Source organism: Pezoporus flaviventris, unplaced genomic scaffold (genome assembly GCF_033815535.1).
Source record: "Pezoporus flaviventris isolate CSIRO_AGI_PZ_B2104156 unplaced genomic scaffold, CSIRO_AGI_Pfla_v1 ptg000009l, whole genome shotgun sequence".
In the NCBI taxonomy this organism is placed as follows: domain Eukaryota; kingdom Metazoa; phylum Chordata; class Aves; order Psittaciformes; family Psittacidae; genus Pezoporus; species Pezoporus flaviventris.
Window position 1 is genome coordinate 583,763 of NW_026892557.1, and position 18,123 is coordinate 601,885.

General features: G+C 52.3%; 1 protein-coding gene across 4 annotated transcripts in view; it reads left to right on the plus strand.

Annotated features, from left to right (window-relative positions):
• Positions 1-18,123, plus strand: part of EPHB2 (EPH receptor B2) — a 105,031-nt gene that overhangs the window by 68,511 nt on the left and 18,397 nt on the right. For all 4 annotated transcript variants that reach the window (XM_061450051.1, XM_061450053.1, XM_061450052.1 and 1 more), the window contains exons 4-6: positions 564-719; positions 1,304-1,639; positions 17,340-17,464. In XM_061450051.1, coding sequence (XP_061306035.1) covers positions 564-719; positions 1,304-1,639; positions 17,340-17,464 — 617 coding nt within the window. The remainder of the gene's footprint in view (positions 1-563; positions 720-1,303; positions 1,640-17,339; positions 17,465-18,123) is intronic.

The following is an 18,123-nucleotide window of genomic DNA, read 5'->3' on the forward strand; positions in this document are numbered from 1 at the left end:
GGGCTCTGTGCTGCCGGGATGAAAGGGGTGCAAAGCATTTGCGTGGAATAAAGAAAGGACTGGAAAACAGTGGAAGAAACATCCCACAAGAGATGTTAAATGCAAGGAGCCTGCCTCTTAGAAACTCTATATAGGCTGTTGGAGGGGTGGGGAGGTGTCATGGCCAGTGCATGTGCCTGGGTTGTGCCCTGCTCCTTGGGTGGTCACTGTTGGTGACCGTGGTCTGACTTGGTACCGCTGCTTGCATCTTATGTGGCAATGGCTCAAAATCCCCTTTGCGTTCACAGGACTCCGTGCGCGGCCCCTGCTCTGCCCTCACTGCTGCGGAATAGCAGGAGGAGATGTCTGCATGTGGACCTGATGTCTGCAGGCAGCGCAGGCGGCAGCTCCTGCCCGCTCAGCGCCTGGAAACCAGCTGCTCCTCCTCCACTTTGGTCACTTCAGTTTGTCAGTTTTGGCTTCGGACTCTGCAGAGCCCCAAAGGATGTTTCCTGGCAGCACCGCCAGGCTCCGGGCATCCCCGCCAGCCCCGCTCCTTACCACTGCTCTTGGTTCTCTTCCAGGCTGCCCGTCGGGGACGTTTAAGGCCAGCCAAGGCGATGAAGGATGCGTCCATTGCCCCATTAACAGCCGGACAACTTCAGAGGGGGCCACGAACTGCGTGTGCCGAAATGGATATTACCGGGCAGATGCCGATCCTATCGACATGCCGTGCACCAGTATGTGAGCTCTAGGCAACCTGGGGAGGGGGGATGCACATAGCTGGGAAAGGAGATGCTCACCAGCCAAAGGCATCTGCCTCGGTGGGATTTTGGAGGAGTCGCAGGGGCTCAGATCACCTTGTCCAGAGGAGCCTCACAGACACGGGTCTTTCTTCCCTCGGGACAGTCTGTGCTTGCAAACATCCGGTGTGCAGAGAGGATGGAAATTTGGGTTGTTTTGTGCTGTTCTAGGAAGTGGGATGACTTCACTGTAGGGCTGTACTCTGACCTGCACTTCGGCATGAAGGACATGAGTGTGCAAAGGCCAGAAATCAGGAATGCTGTAAAAAATAACTGGTGAATTTTGCCAGGGATGCTACATAACCACATCAGCCTGGGTTAGGAGGACAGGTTTTGGTCCCACTTTTGCCTTTGGGTATCCAGCTTGCTGCACATCCCTGACACCAAGAGAGGCATCTTGCTCAGTGCATGCCCACTTCAGAGTCCTGTCCAGGGGATGGGGAAGAGGAGAGGGTGCAGATGGTCCTATAGTGATAAGCAGTGCTCTGGTTCTTACACCTTTCTGTCTGTTCCCTTTACAGCTATCCCATCTGCCCCCCAGGCCGTCATCTCCAGTGTGAACGAGACATCTCTGATGCTGGAGTGGACCCCACCACGAGACTCGGGGGGCCGGGAGGACCTGGTCTACAACATCATCTGCAAGAGCTGCGGCTCTGGCCGTGGGGCATGCACGCGCTGTGGGGACAACGTGCAGTTCGCCCCACGCCAGCTGGGCCTCACGGAGCCCCGCATCTACATCAGTGACCTGCTGGCCCATACCCAGTACACCTTCGAGATCCAGGCAGTGAATGGCGTCACCGACCAGAGCCCCTTCTCCCCGCAGTTTGCATCAGTGAACATCACCACCAACCAGGCTGGTAAGACCTGGCCCCGTGTCTCCATCCAGGAAGGGGTGGTGGGCAGCATCTCCTGGTTGAGAGGTAGTGGGTGAAACCCTGTGGGGTGAGCAGAGCTCGAAGAGGTGGGCTGAGATGGGGCATGGTGATGCTTGCTCTGCAGATTGGTGATGGCCAAACTGCATGGGCCTGGCAATTGCTGGATGAAGCCTGAGCCTGAGGTGTGAAGAACACCTCTGAGTTTCAGTGAGAAGGTGGGGTGTGTTGCAGGCACAGCTGCAGGGCTCTCTTTGCTGCAGCCCCTGCTGCTGCTCCTGTTTCTTAAGGAGGGAAGGTAACATTAGCTCCATCATTTTGACACAAGCTGCAGTCTCTGTTCTGACTGCAAAGAAAGCCAAGGCAGGCTGTGAAAGCAAAGGAAAGCTGCACAGCAATGGGGCTAGGAGATGGATGTGCATGATGACCATCTGGAGATCTGCCCAAGGTCCTGTGCCACTGCAGGGTCACCTTGGGGAAGACCAGCAAGCAGCAGAGCTGGAAGGGTTTCATTTGGGGTCTGCAGCTCTGTGCTGGCATGAGGGTTTGCTATGCTCCCCCTGTGCAGGGTGGTTTTGCTTGGGGAAGGGATGTGTCAGGGTGGCTGCAGCAGCTCTGCTGGTAGTAGGATGCTCCAGGATGCTGCTGGTCAGAGGCTGCTCTCCACAGCCCACCTGGAAGCCATCTGGAGCTGGAGCACACACTGGGGCTTTGCTTACTCTGGATGGTGGGAGCAAGTCAATAAGGTACAAGCATGTGTGGGAGGAAAACAAGTTCCTGTGGTCTCTCTGAGCGCTGCAGCAAATGTGTGGGGTTGTGTGAGCAAGTCCCAGGCTGCCCTGGGCATGACATGGCCTTTAAGACTGAATTTGGCTGTTGTGAATGATAGCATTTGCACTGAATTGCCTGGAGACCATGGTGTGTACTAGCTGCAGGGGACACAGTGTGTGTGGTTTGGGGTTAAGCAGCCACAGTGGTGCAGTTGGGCATCACTTGGTTGGGCATGCCGAGTGCCAAGACAGAGGTAACCTGCAAACATGTCTTGGTCACCCATGAACCATCAGAGCGACCTCTGACCTCAAGGTAGCTGAGGAGCCCCAGGGTCAGTGTTTTCAATGCCATATCAGAAGCCCTGAAGGCAGATTTAGCATAGCATTGAACCGTGGTTTGACTGCGAGCAGGAGCACAGCCCACAGGATGAGGAGGGAGGAGATGGTCTGGGATGGTGACCTATAGCAGGTTCCTTTACAGAGGTGGCTGATGGGGATGGAGTGGGTGCAATGCTACCTGGGGTGGGAAGGAGCTCTGCACACCTCCAGATGAGTTACTGAATAATGCTCAGGTTTTGCGTTTTGCAGTTGTGTGGTGTGCTTCTTGCCTTCATGTACTGCCTGTGGCTACTGCCACATTAGCCAAAGCAGAGAGCTGAGCTGCATGTGAATCCTTCTCAGTCCCCTGGATCCTCCTGCTTGTGTTTTCCTTGTTTGACACTCCTTTATTACCAGGGCTCACACTTCTCAGCCTGTGTGATGTCTCTCTTAATGTATCTATTCATTAGCACTAAACAGTAACTGTCTGCTCACTAATTCCTCTGTAATTAGAGGATCTGAATTCTTCTGCTTGCACTCAGCACTGCCTGGCAGCCTTGATGTAGATCATTAGCAGTTGGTAAGAGAAGCTGCAGACACAAAAGCAGGGCTGGGACAGGAGAATGAAGGGTGTTGTGGGGAGAGGAAAGCTGCAGAGGGAGGGAAGGGATGGGCCTGGGGAAGAGGCATTACAGCCTCCCTCTGCCTTTGCTTTGGGTTGAGCAGCCAGCTGGAGCTCCATCTCAGGAAGAGATGGACTTAATGCATGATGGGATGTCGTGGCTTAAAGCAAGGCCAAATTGCTGAGGTTCACCCAGGGATAAATGCATCACTGTTGGGCCACCACTCGTGCTCAGTGAGTTCGGGACGGAGGAGAGATGTCACATCACCAGCATCAGCACCTCCAGGTATCACAAATTCTTCAGCATATCGGGGAAAAGCTGCTGTGAGAGAGTAAGAAATGCAAAGTAAGAGAACAGAGCAGCCAGCAGGCACCTGCTGAATGTGGCTGGAGGCGTGATGGTGACTGTCATCCCAAAAGGAGCACTGAGGATCAGGAAGGTGAGGCACCATTCACCTTGTTCTTCCAGAGAGAGATGGCTGTGGTCAGTACTGCTGCACCCCTCTCCAACAAGGTCTGGATTTCACTGACATTGGCCTTTACATCAGCTTAACTTATTTAGCTGTGTGGTGTTGCATTAGGACGTTTCTCCTCATGTAGACACAGGTGGTGGGTGGCTTCTATCAATGGATATTAAGGCATAATTAGACCAAGCTGAATCATCCTTTCTTCCTATGAGGTGGCTTTCCAGAACGTGGATCTTTGTGGAAACTTCTTTATTCCTCATCCTAATTTTTTGAATTAGATGTTGTACTCCATAGCAGCTCTGCTGCAGACAAACTACTGCCCTTGCTGGTCTCGCTGTTCCCTTCACACATCCAAGTGTAAAGGGCTGCTTCACTTAGCCATGCAGGCAGGCCTTTACCTCCCTGGTGGCTTCTGTCTTGTTGCTTCCCTCTGTGCAGTCTCCCATTCTGGAAGCAAGACCTACGTTTTGGTTTCCAAACCCAAGCACAACCTTGTAATTGTTCTCATGAGCTCAGCCATCATTGCTCTGCACAGAAGTTTTCATTCCCAATTTTGCCTTTTTGGACACTTTATGGTGTCCAAACAGCCCTGGTTTTATGTCATCTCCCAGGTCTCTAATAATTTTGCTGGCCACAGTGAGTCCCCATTGAGTGCCAGCCTTGGTTATAACTAATTTCATGTGGTGCAGATGATGCTGAGCCACGAAGTCATGCTGCCGTGCCTGATTCAGGGCATGGGATCCCATCAGGTTTTGTGGAAGGGTCATCTTGGGTCTTTGCTTCACCCTCCTGTTTGCAGTGGGACTATCAGCAACAGTAGATCTGCTGTAGCTTTTCCTAGCTGGGTTTTGGAAACCTTCACCGCTCTAACTTCTCTCAGGACTCAAGTCACCCTCCTGGGAAAGACTTGGCTTCATTTCCAGCCTGATTTGTGGCTTGTGCCCCTTGTTGCATCACCTACCCCTGCTGGGAAGAGTGAGCTTCCACCCTCTTTTAGTGGGGCTCTGAGCAGTTGTAGCTGTGATTAAATTCACCCTTAATGCCTTCATTATCTGGCCAGCTCATAAGCCCTGTGCCCCAGGCTGCCTTGGTCACCCTTGGCTGGATCCCCTCAAGTTCCCTCTCAACCCATGTCCTCGTGTTCTGTATTGCCCAAGTTGATGCTGGCCTTAGACTATCCACCTTTGCCCTTTGCAGTTCACTGTAATGTCATCATTTCAGTCCCACCAACAGAACAGTGAGCAGCCCAGCTACCATGGTGCAGAGAGGAGCCCTGAGGGACAGGCCAGCTCTCTTCTTAGGAGAAGGTTGGTCAAAAGAGAGCAGCCAGCACCAGCCTGTGCTTGGAGGCAGGTTTCCTGGACCTTTCTCTTGCAGTGAGTGTCCTATAAAGACCAAAGGTGTTTAACATCCCAAGGGCAGGTTTTTGTTAGAACAGGAGGTGTGATGCTTCCTTTCTTACAAGATAGAAGATCAGAAAAGACCAGGATCAGCAGAATAGGAATAAAAAGAGCTTGGAATAAGCATCCTCTTCCCACCACCTCTTTGCCCACCGCTTGGTCTTCAGCCAACTGGAGTTTACTCCTTTCAGCAAACTCTGCATGGTCTCCACTACCTTCCTATGAAATACCTTCTGTCACCTCTGAGGCTAGGTTGTGTTTTCTCTCTGCTCTTCTCAGCAGGCATCTTCTTGACCTCCAGCTCCATGCTGTACATCTCCCAGCTCACCCTCTACTTGCCTGCTTGTTGCATCCTGCAGCCGAGTGGCTTCTTTTGCCTAAAGCTCAGCATCCCTCCAAGGAGGGAGATCCAGGACTTGCCATCTGACACAGCCAGTTGTAAGGGACCATGATGTGGCTAAAGAAAACAAGCCACACCATTCAGTGGCCCATTGCTCAGAGATCGGGTGCCGCTAAAAAGCCTTTTCTCAGCCATCCCAGAACAAAAGATCTATGCCAAGAGGGTGGTTGAGAGCCATGCCAGCATCCCAAGAGGGAAGGCATAGGAGAGAAGCCAGGGGTTAAGGAGCTGAACATGGCCCAGCACTCAGGATAATGACACTTGACTAATTGAAAGCCATGCCAAGTTTCAACCCTCTTGCTGGTGACAACACACAGCCCCTGCTTGCTAATTTTTGGCCATTCTTTGAGGAAGGTGGAGGGGGGAGAATCTCGGTGCTGTGAGGATTTGCAGGCCCCATCCACACTGTGGCTGGCTGAGTGCCCTGGGAAAGTCACCAAGAGAAAGGGCTCCTTGGGCTGGGGTGACATAAATAGCACATGGGTAGGGTGCCTGTTGATACCAGACTGTGGCTTTTGTGATCTGAGAAAGGGAGGAAAGAGCCCTGGGCTCTGGAATATCCAGAGAGAAATTTAAGACCTCCCAGTGATGGAGGAAAGAACATCCAGGTTTTGCCTTTTGGGAGCGACTCTTGTGTCACATGGGATTAGAAGGGAGGATTTACTCTGGTGGCTGAGGCTCTTGGCTGCAAGCAGAGCCAAAAAGAGCCATAAACACCTAATAGAGTGTGAATACAAGCTGGTGTGTGACAGAGGAAACCGATACACTTCCCTGATAAACCCACCAGGAGCAGCATCCGCAGTGGCAGAGGTTTACTGGCGCTTCTCCCGTTCTTTGCATCCAGATAACTTAGGATTTTCTGCATTATTATTCCTGGTGTTATTTCACAGCAGTATGTCATGAAATGGCCCCTTTGGCTGGGGAGATGTGCAGCTCACACATGTGCATCATGTTTGTGCCGTTAGGGTTTGAGTTTCTGTGTCATCCCAACCAGGGGCTTGCATCCCAGCCAGGCACAGTCTATTGGACAGGACTGTCCTGACAAGACTCAGAGGTGCCTGTGAGCTCAAGGGCAGCTGAATGCTTGAGTGGTCCAAAACTAGCACACGGGTCATGGCTTTGCTCTGCTCTGAATGTACGGTGACTGGACTGAATCCTGCCCTTATGCAGGGGTAGGGAGTTCAGCCAGGAGGATGCAGCGCAGGCAAGACAGATCCTGGGAAGTGCAGAGAGGTCCTTGAACCAAAAAAAGTCCCTTACAGCTTTACTGCCAAATGCAGCAGCGGCATGGAGGGGTCAGGTGAGGAGAGAAAGGAGTGGAACCAGGGCAGCAGGCAAAGTGAAGGTATAAGGTTGGTAGGGATTAGCACTTCTCACCAGCCATCCAGCTTGCAGTTTGCTTGTCACATTAGTTATGCTGCAGGCTAGACAGAGAGAGAACTGTATTGCCAGAGGCACACAGGCTCTTGCTTTTATCTTCTCACTTTCATCAGAAGATCTGGCTGGATTCCTCTGTCAGGGATGCACAGCAGTGGCCTGCACTCTTCTGAGCACAAGAAGGGACTCGGCATCTCCTGTTCTCTCTCATGCTGCTTTAGCCTTGCCCTGAGCTGGCCTCAGTCAGGAATTACTTGTCTGTGAAACAACCTGGGAAAGCATATGCAGAAATCACCTTGAAAAGGTGGAATGAGCTTTCCAGACCTTAAAAGCTATGAATGCCTATTTCTTGTTGTCTTCCAGTGTAGACGTCAAAGACAGGAGATAGCATCTCAACATCTTGGATCTCTCATCCAACCTGCCACTTAGGGCAGGACTACTGCCAGCAATACATCAGGGCAGCCATGTCTTTGGGTAGACACTTTGGGTAGACACTTATTGGTAATTCCCAAAGGCAGAGATCTCCCCATGTTTCCAGTGACTTGTCCCAGGGTTCCTCTGGTCAAGGAGCTTTTCCCTATGTTCAACATGAACCTCCTGAGCTATGATTTATGGCCATTCCTCTTTGTTATACTAAGTCTCAAAGGTTCAAGCCAAGAGATGTTTTAGGTCAATCTCATATAAATTACCCTCCCATTCAGTCCTGTCTTTGGCTAAAGCATCATTCAGAAAGGCAACCGGTTTTGACTTGGCACATGAAGGGATAGAGGGCCCATCGAGTCCTTGTGCACGAGTGTGTGTAACATTGGCTTTTTCCCAATGACATCAGTGATTTTTTCCTAAGGAAGTGCAGTAGACTTTGCCTGTCTGGGCACCAGTAAAACATTTGATTTGGAAAACTACTGGTAAAGCTGAAAGGCTGCCCAGGAACTGCCTAAATGGGAGAGTACTCCCACCCGCATGGGGAATCGGGAGGCTGGTCTGAGGTCAGTGAGAAGCAGTCTCATAGTTCTTGGTGGTTCAAAATCTGGTAGAGTATTTCTTGTGCAGAAAACGGACACAAACATTGTTAGGACAGAGGAGGACCGTGATACCATCAGGGAGATGCTGAGAGGTGGAAAAGCAGAGATGTTGAGCTGTGGAGCTGTCTCCCACATGGAGGGAGCCAGGCGAGCCTGTTTATCTGTGTGACAGAGCAAGGAATGTGTCCATTCCTAAGGTCCCTTAAATCATAGAATCATAGAATAGTTAGGGTTGGAAAGGACCTTAAGATCATCAAGTTCCAACCCCCCCATGTTTCTTCTGTTGGGGACTTCACTGGATGTATTTCTGTGACTATTTGGCTGGCTCCTAGGCTCCAAAGCCTCCTGAGACCTTGACATCCTCATGGCTGCGTCTGTTATCCAGCATTTACAGCTAGACCTTACCCTGCACGTGGACCCACATAACCATCCTGGCTCTGCAGCCCTTCTCCTCTCCCTTTTCGCTTTCCTTCAGCCACAGCTCCCATCACTGAAACCCGATGGCTGCAGCTTGACATTTGCTGCCCTCCTCCTGTTGCTTGGTGGCCCAGCCTCTTGCTTTCCCTGCATCTCCCTGGCTTGCAGCACTGCAGCGAGTGCCCAGGAGGGACCCAGCCGTGTCCAAGTCCCTTCTCTGCTCACCGGAGACCATCTGCAGCCAGGGTTCCCAGATGGCAGGAGTTTTGCCAGCTGCTGGCTCTTTACCACTCCTCTTCATGCAGTTGGGGGATGTTGGCAGAGCAGGGTACGGGTTGCACTGCTAGAGCCTCTCTAGCAGATGCCCTGCTCTGCCTGCTGCTGGCTCCGTGGGCTTTTCCCCCTGCTGATTCCCAGGCTTCCCTGTTGCATAAATCACTCTGTGAGTTTGAGGATCGTTTTTCCCACACCTGCCTGGAGCTTCAGAAACCTGTTCCAATTGATCTGGAGCTGGTTTTGGGCAGAAAACAAAAGGGCATCCGTGATGAATGGGGTGGCAAGGTCCTTCTGGTGAACCCTTCCCTTCTCCCCACAGCGTGCTGCCGTCCCTGCTGCTGAGAGTTGATGGAGGGGCTCAAGGAGCTTACCTTCTGCTTACGTGTTCAAGAGGGGTGATTTCTCTTCCCTGCTGCACTTGGCACACGCAGCCTGCAGTGCTGATTGCTTTGCTTGCTCACAAGGCACCGAGTGCCAGCATCAGGCAGGTGGAGATGCTGGAGGCAGGTAGGCAAGGCTGCAGAGATAGGGGGAGCCAGTGTCAGGGTCACAGTGCTTGGACAGCTGAGCATACACGGCTCAGTGATGCGTTTATGTGGGCCATAATAGATGATTGTAGCAAACCAGGTTTAACACAACCCAGGTTTAACACACCCACGGGGCTGGTTGTGCCTTGGTCCATCCAGGAGTCGCTGTGATTTAGTAGTCCTGTCTATGTGTAAAATGATGTCTTCATCTGATGGGGTTCAGGCAGTAGTATCCTCAACATGCCTGTCTGGCTGCAGCCTGGTGCATGTTCATCACAGCCACTGGCAAGTGTGCAGGAGCCTGCTGCATTGGTAGGGCTGGGCAGTAAATGTTCTTTCCAGATACCCTCCGATGCTTCCAAACTTGCCCTCCACAAAAAGGAAGACCAGCCTGGTGGAGTCCTCCGTGAAAGATCAAAAGAACAAGTTCAGCCTTAGATTAGCCAGACTCAGTGGGTCCAAGGGGATGCTCTGCATTAGGTGTCGTTTTGCTGATGACATTGCCTTGATCTGCAGCACATGAGGTTTCCATGGGGAGGGGGAAGCAGGAGGTGGGGAGGACCTCGGTGCTGAGTAACCCCAGACCCGCTCTGGTGGCGGGATGCTGGGATCCTTTGGAGCATCTCCTCTCAGTGCTGAGTAAAAAGCCCTGCCTCCTCCATGGGCAGGATGGCAGCATGCAGATGAAGGCTGCAAACTCAACTAAACAAAGAGCATAAAGACAGCCAAAAGCCTTCATCTGCCTGGCCCAAGTCACTGGGCTTGTGACATGAGGACCTGCTTTAAAGGCTGTAATCTACAGCAAAGCCTTTGCTGATTCCAATGGGGCAGGAGCCAGGGTCAGCTTTGGACTGCATTGCCATGGTTCTAAGATTTTCCAGCCTTCGTCATCACAAACTCAAGGGGCTGGAGGCTGGGCCTGCTGGGAACTCTTCCAGACACTCGACGCACACAAGCAGTGTGATGGGGCCACCTTGCCAGGAGGCTCGGAAGCAAAAACCTCACAGGCTGCGAGATCCCGGGGTTCTAGAGCTCTGTGAAGCCCAGTGCTTTTGCTGCTTTGAGGGTGAATGTGAAGGGCTCCAGCGCTGCCATCCCTGGGATGTTGGGTGGCTTTCCTCAGCTTCTGCCAGAGGTAATGATTTCAAAAGGATGCAGCTCCTGAACAAGCCATCACAAGGGAGGGCATTGGGAAATAAATTGGGTGAGCAAATGTTTTAATAGTCCAAGCAATGGTGAACCCTTTTGGCAGGAGAGTCACACACACAGGAGTGCTGATGGAGGAGCCTCTGGAGGTCTCCAGCCCAACCTCCCATGCAGAGCACAGTCACGGGTGTTGCTGTTGAGGACAAAGGAAGAGCTTCCCTTCCTCGCTTCCTCATCCAGGTATTCCTTACTGTGATGCTTTCAGTGCTCATGGTCGATGAAAGCATCTCCAGTTCAAACCCATTCCCCAGGAGGGCTTGTGGTGTGAAAGCCTGCGATGCTTAAACGGCAGGAGAGTGCTTAACCTGGAGAAGTCAAAAACGGAGGTTTAACCAAAGAAGTCAGTTTTCAGTTCAATATTAGATGCAGCTGGACATTGAGCTGAGTAAGAGCAAGAAGAACTGGGGCTTTGAGTGATTGGACCTGGACTGGGGACAGTTAGACCATTGCACAGTGACAGTCAGCTTCTGGGGCTTGTGTGGGACTGGGATGCCTTGGGACAAGGAGGGAGGGCTGATGTGGGTTATGGGGTCCTTGGGTGACCTCCTGGGACAAGGCACCCAGGTCTGTGGGGAAGGGCAGAGTGAGTTTTCCTGGCTTCCTACTCTGCCCATGCTTGAGAAACAGAGGCCATCTAAGCCCCATGTGCCTATTTCACCTGCCTGCAGCCTTGCATGGGGGCCCTGTGTGCTCCTGCCAGTTCAAACAATGGGGTTTGGGCTCTGCTGGAGCCTGGATTCCAGCCTAAATGTCTCCAGGCCCTGTGGCTTCAAGGTCAGGGAAGCCCTTGCTCCATGAGTGATCACAGCACTTATCCTTTGGTCTTTCAGGAGTGAGCTGCTGGGGTTGTGCAGAGCTTGAAGTGCAGAAGGAGCTCTGGGACCTGCTGGGTGCCCTGTTCTGAGGGGTGCCCCACTCTGGTACCATGTGGGATGCTGTTCCCATGTTATTGCCATGCGTTGGAGCTACCTGAGTGACCAGTGAGGCTGCATCCCTGGAGGTGGGAGAGAAGTTTGCCCACTACCCTAAGGCTTCCCAAGTCCTTCTCTTCACCATGTTTGCAAGGCGCTTGCAGCCATCCACTGCCAGATTCTCTGTCAGCAACTTTCTGCCCCACATCTCCCCATTTACTGCCCTGTCCCATGGCCTCTGGACTAGCTGGTGCCTTGCAACATCATGGTGCATTTCCCTGCCACTCTGTCTTCAGCTGGGGGTCATGCAGTTAATCCTGACCCCAGATCACAGCCGCTTCTGCATGTGGGTAATTGAAAATGCCAGAATTCCCTGCTGACTCCCCTATAATAATAAAAGCAGCTCCCGGTGCAGTAACCTGACACTCCGGGATCTGTCAGGAGGGCTCCGAGGAGATGCTGGAAAACTCCCAGCTGTTCACCTCTTTTTTTGTGTCCCCTGGGTAGTTTCAAAGTGTTGCTGGGGAGAGGCCCCAGGCCAGCTTGGCTTTGCTTTCTCTGTCCTGAGTGGTTTCCAGAGCAAATGTTGACTCTGTCTGACATGACATGGGTTAGTGGTATTAAAGTGATCAGAGATAGGGGGTTTGCTGCCTGTAACCTAACTCTTCCAGCTAAGCCAGCAGAGGAGTGGAGGCGCTTTGATTGTACCAGGATCTGACCCGCTGGTAGGCAAGGAGTGAAAGGCTGAGCCTTGCAAGACTGGCAGATGAAGGAGGCAGGGGGTTAGGGGCAAAACAGGGGATGGATTGCAGCTGGTAGCATTTCAAATGGTATAAAGACCATGAAAGAGAAGCAGCAGGAAGATCCTGGTGTCCCCCAGCAGGTGTCCCATGGAACGAGACAGGGATTGATGCAGAAGATGCTGCCTGGGGAGTCCCAACACCCTGGGCTGCTCCCTGTAGTGTTGCTCTGTCTGATGGTAGTGTCTTGTCCAGTTTTATCCCCTTTAGTCCAGCTTCCCAGCCTGAGCAGTGTGAGCATCCACAGCTTCACAGCAGCACCAAGGGTATAGAGGTTCTGGAGTAGCCCTGAAGTGCTGTGGGCATTATCTGGTGTGTAGGTAGAGGGGGGCTTGTTTCAACAGCATCCCATCACTGGGAGTGAGACCTACTAAAAGCCAGTGGCAGCAGTCCCTGGCAGTTGTGGTGGCCAAAGATCAGGACCTGACATGGAAAATTTGCCTCTAATATCAAAGCTTATTAGAAATAGGATGCTTGTAGCCCTGATAGGTCCCTTGGGATGGGATGACCCAGCATGCATAAGGGACCAGACAATGTCACAGGATGTCAGATTATGTTGCTCGATGTCTGTGAGGAAGATGCCTGCTTGTTCTCCTGTTAAGTGATTCCTTATAGACTCTTATGTCTTTATTCTTGGTCTCTCTGTACGGAGGAGGTAGAAGTGGTATAGGAGGTCACCATAGGATATTGAAGAAACAGGGCTAAGAGAAAGGTAACAGCTCCCAGATGGATGCTCTTTCAATAGAAGAGGAAGGTGCCCCAGCAGATGTCCTGAGGGCTCCTGGTCTGGTTTGGCCAGATGGAGAAAACCTGGTGTCGTGGGTATAGGTTGGGGAGGGAAACACTCGATCTTCCGAAGAACACCTCTAAATGGTACAACTCGGGGAGGAAAATTGGCCTATTTATTTCCCATTCACCCAATACATTGTGTGATGCCCCCTTGCTGCTTTGTGTCAGCTTTATTGTAACGAATTGCCCTAAGCTTTACATAGCAATTTTACTAATTGCTCTGATTTCAGATGCATCCAGGGCCTCTCGCCCTGCTCCCAGCACGACGCAGGCTTATAGGGAATGCAGAAGTGTCCTGGGTCCTGAGGCATTTGTTCCAACCCTGCCTCAGCAGTGAAGTGCACAGAGTGAAGGAAGCAGCAGTTCCCTTGGTCCTTCACAGAGAGGGAACAGCAGCTCTGCACAAGCTGGCTGAGGACTGGGCTGAGTCAGAGAAGCATCCTGTTGGACACAGAGGAATAGCAAACCTGAGTGAGGAGGTGGATGCTGTCTCTGGAGCCGAAAGAGGTGGTTACTGGTTACTGCCATCAGTTTTGAGGTTTATACAGAAAACTGGGAAAGGTTCAGAAGAGAGTCATCGGGTTGATCTGTGGGCTGCTAAATCTGTGAAGCACACAAGAAACTCAGATAACAGAGGACAAGGAAATACTTTCATGATCTTCCAATTCTTCTATGAGGACAAAAGTCCGTTTCTAAACTTCCAGCACTTGGAAGCTGAAGCCCGTCCGTTTCAACCTGAAAATAATAGGTGCATTTTAGAACAGGGCCAGTAACTGCAAGGCAAACCTCGCAAGAAGCACAGCGGGCTCATCATAACATGAGGTGCTCAGAGAAATCAGGATGTCTGTCTATAACACATGCACAGGGTCACCCCGAGCGTTTCAGCTGTGGTTCCAATCGCCTGCAAAAGTGACCTGTCCTTGTGCTGTCTCATCAAGCTGCCCTGGGTCTTGCAGTCGCTGTGACCTTCTTGCAGGTATTGCCTGAAAGTGTCTTGTTTCTTTGGAAAACTCAGATTTCCTTCTTGTCTTCTCGCCTTTCCTTATTTCCCTTCATCTTTTCTACCATTTTCAACAGGCTCTGCTGTTAAGACCTGAAGGTGGGGTACATCTGGATCCCCATCCTTCCCAAGTGCTTCCAGTAGCTGAGTTCAGGCAGCTCCTTGCACTGTGTGGGCTGCAGAAAAGCCAGTTTGACACCCCCATGGATTCATCCCCATGAGCAGAGAAGTCTGCTCAGCTCCTGGTGCTTTAAGGTGAAGTGCTGAAGTCCCAAGCTCGAGCCTAGACAAGGCTGATTTTGAAATGATTCTGCAAGCGAGCTGGGCTGGAAACCTCCAGAGGTCAAATCTGACCTAAATCTTTCTGTGATTTTATTTATGGTGCATTTCCCCTATGTCTGTGATAGCGAGAGCAGTCACTGAGAAGATGCAATGGTGGAGGTTCCTGCCTATCCAGAGACACTCCTTTGCCCCAGGTAGAAGAGAAGTGCTGAAGTTGCTGTAGTCACTCATCCCATTTGCCTCCTCCCCAACAGGCCATGTATTTGCCTCATTAAGGCTCATCAGATGAGCCCCACCTCATCTATTTGGTTCTCTCTTTTCTAAGCCAGATGAGGGCAGGTTCACCGTGTTCCACAGCTACCTACGTGGGCCGAGGCTGGTCACAAATGATTCACACGATGCTCTAGCTGTTATCTTCTGTAGCTTCCTCAGCATGGAGGAAGCAGGAGATGCCTTGCAGAAGCCTTGTGCTCCCAGGCTGGCACACAGTGCATGGAAGTGGCAAAAAGCATCCCAGGGTCCTTGCTCCTACCCGGAGGGACCCAAAGATGCTCCTCCAGCTGCAGGGCCAGCCATGGAACCTGTGTCTCAATCATGGAATGTTGCCACATCCCACTTCTGTGGTGGGACAGGTTTGGGGGTATGCAGCCCTTGTCCTGGAGCAGCCTGTATGAGTGTGGGATGGGTTCCCAGAGCATGTGCAGCTTGGATGTGCCAGAGAGACCATGGGCTGTGTACTCAGTCCCCATCCCCTGCTGCAGGACGATGTGTATGTAGCTTGGTCACATCTTCCTTCCAAGGCCTTTCTCCACAGGGAGAAATACTTGTCTTGGAGATAGCAGATGTCCTATGAAATGTGTTGTCAAGGAAGCAGCAAGGTCTGGCAAGAGCTCAATGGCTCCAGAATTGTTACTTCTGTTTTATCTGAACACCAGTGTGCGAAACTAATGCCAGGAGTTTACAAGGTGGGCCCTGTAGCAGTGAGACCAGGATATAAGGGATAAGGGGTGGTGTGCGATGATGGGGAGTTTCAGAGTGGTGGGTAACAGGGTTTGGCTTAGCCAGAAGCGGATGGAAGGATTGGAGTTCAGGAGGAGGTAAGGCGCTGGTCTCAGGATCTGTTGGAATCAGAGGATGGTTTGGGTCAGAAGGTACCTGTAAAGATACCTTCCTGCCATGGACAGGGATGTTTTTCGTTAGAGCAGGTTGCTGCAAGGCCTGTCCATCCTGACCTTGGATACTTCCCGTGATGGAAGTTCTCTGCACTTACTTTTAATGAGTGTTGGACAAACCTCATGATCAACACTTTGCTGAGGCTAGCCTGCATTGCACCTTCCTTCAAGAGTGGGGCAACCCAAGGAGATGAGGGAAACGGTGCAGCAGTGCCGTGGCAGATTTTGCTTTACCATATCCAGCCCTTACTCCCCTTGGCACACAGGCGTTGAACATCCTGAGTGCTACAGTGCTCTGAATCCAGAAACCCAGTCGTGAAGAGGCAGATGGATGGCTTCTGTTGGTAGACTTTGAGAGCAGTTGCTCAGCTGTAATTCATTACAGCAATGTGCAAGAACATGCTGCAGCCACACTGGTCCAAGTAGCACAGTCCTACCGCTGCTGTGTCTGCAGCCCTCAGCTGGCACACTTTCTGTCGCTGCTCATAGTGCCAAAGGAAACCAGACTGGAGACGGGTAATTGATGCTTTGCTTTGTGTGCCGCTCTTCCAAACTGTTTCTCAGAGCTGTCAAATGAGTTGTTCTTCCATGAAATATTGAAAGGGTCGGACCTGGTAAGAGCCCTTCTGAGTGCAAGCCTCTCTGCATCCATTTATAACTAGGCCTGGCATGCAAGTGATGGGGAAGCGTTTTTGCTACCGCGTTCCATTTCTGTCCCATCCCAGAGGCTTGCCCTCTGCCCCGAAGCTGCTGAAGCAGTGAGTCTGTGCTGGCAGATGTGCCAGGGCTAAGGCTGTGCTGGAGCTAGCACTCTCCAAGGCTGGGCTGGTGATGTGTGATGTCTGGGATGAGCTCTGGACTGACATCCGTGCAGGCTGCACTGGCTCTGCTGTCCGCAGGCTGGGCACGGGGTGGGCAAGGACCCATGCTCTGCTCTCAGAGTGAAGAGAGGGCAGCGCAGGCACCTCCGTGTTCCAACCCCTCCAGCAAAGGGGCTGTAGGCAGATACGTGCAGTGCTGAAGCATCTCTGCTGTCAGTGGTTGAGCCAGCCCAGGTTAAAAGCAGTCCAGGCTGCTTGCTGACCTGCCGCAGTGCGCAGCAGGCAGGAACAGAGCTGGTCAGAGCCTCCCAGGGAGCTGGCAGCCCCATGCTGAGGTCCTGCCACATGGGCTTGTCAGCACAGCTCCCTGGAGGAGCGTTTTCCCATGGCGTGGTCCCAGGCGAGGCTGCACTGCTGCGACCTGCATGAAGCCATGCAGGCAGCACAGGGCAGTGACGGGGTGGACGTCTGCCCGTGCTGCTGGAAGGTCTCGTTGTGCGCAGTGGGACGAGTGGCATGTGTGGGTGTGCTGTTTCCAGGGCAGGCTGGCGAGGCGGGTGGCTCACCATTGTCAGTGTGTCAGGTCAGGTTTGCGTTGCCTGCTCAGGCTGCTCTGTGCACCTCCCCTGAGTGGCATGTGCAGCCTGCAGAGCCAGCACGCCCAGGCGGAGAGGAGCTGCTTGCTTCCTGCATTGCCTGCGCCTTAGAAAGCTTCTCTATGCAAATGTCAGAGTACAAAACCCCTATTTCCCCAAGGCAAGCACGGAGGATTGCACGTTGCTGGGCTGGTAGTGCTTTTTCCAGGGGAATAAGGTCGTGTTTGCTCCAACCCTGGCCTCGCTTTGCCTGGGAATGGTGTGTTTTCCTGCCTGAAACACTGTCTGTGTGTTGTCTAATTACAAACTCTTCCCGTGCAGTAGAAGCATTTTGTCCTCCCCTAGTTGCTCTCTGCAAACAGCAGCAGCCAGGATCCCCTGACCCCTGACCAGCCCTGCCACTGCTGGAAGCAAATTGATTAGCTTCAAGCATCAGTAATACACCTGCCTTCCTCCAGCCAAGGGATGCAGCAGGCATCTGACTGAGGCCTCTCTCTTGATCTCTCTTCCAGCTCCTTCAGCTGTGTCCATCATGCACCAGGTCAGCCGCACCGTGGACAGCATTACCCTCTCATGGTCTCAGCCTGACCAACCCAATGGAGTCATCCTGGATTATGAGCTGCAATATTATGAGAAGGTACTGCGGGACCTTGGCTGGGGTCAGGGACACGTTTTTGGGAGAGGAGGTGGTGCAAAGCTTCCTGTAAGGGTGTAACACCGGCTACAGCAGTTGGTTGCTCAGTAGGTTACCTCTCTTGCTGCAGTTGGCCATGTAGGTGGCAGTGGCTGTCAAGCTTTTGGTGGTTCCAATGACTCTGTGGAGGTACTGCAGGTGTGGAAAAGCTGCTGGTCTTTAGGAGGAGTTTCCTCCGTCACCTTTCCAGTGCTTGTGGACCCATTGCAGGGAGAGCTCAGTAGCCAGGGTCCAAGCTCTATTTTTAACCTTTCCCCTACTGGGGCATTAGTGGGGAATTGGGATGGTTGGTAGGGAGCATCAGGTCCCCGGCTGGACCACGTTAGCTGAGTGTCCAGTCTTCGAGGTGCAGTGTAATTCTGTCTTTCTGTGTATTTACACCAAAGGTAAGTTTGGCATCTGTGTGCAGCCTGAACCCAGATGTTGTACCAGGGAGAAGCCGCCCCATGCTCCTATGGAGGGTACATAGTGCACTACAGAGTCAGGGGAGGCTGATGTGAAGGAGGTCTACAGCTGTGGCTCTTTCATCCCCAAGGAACATGCTCCTTCTGCATCCTCCTTGCCCATGCAAGCAGAGGGACTGTGAGCCAAGGCAGTGCATG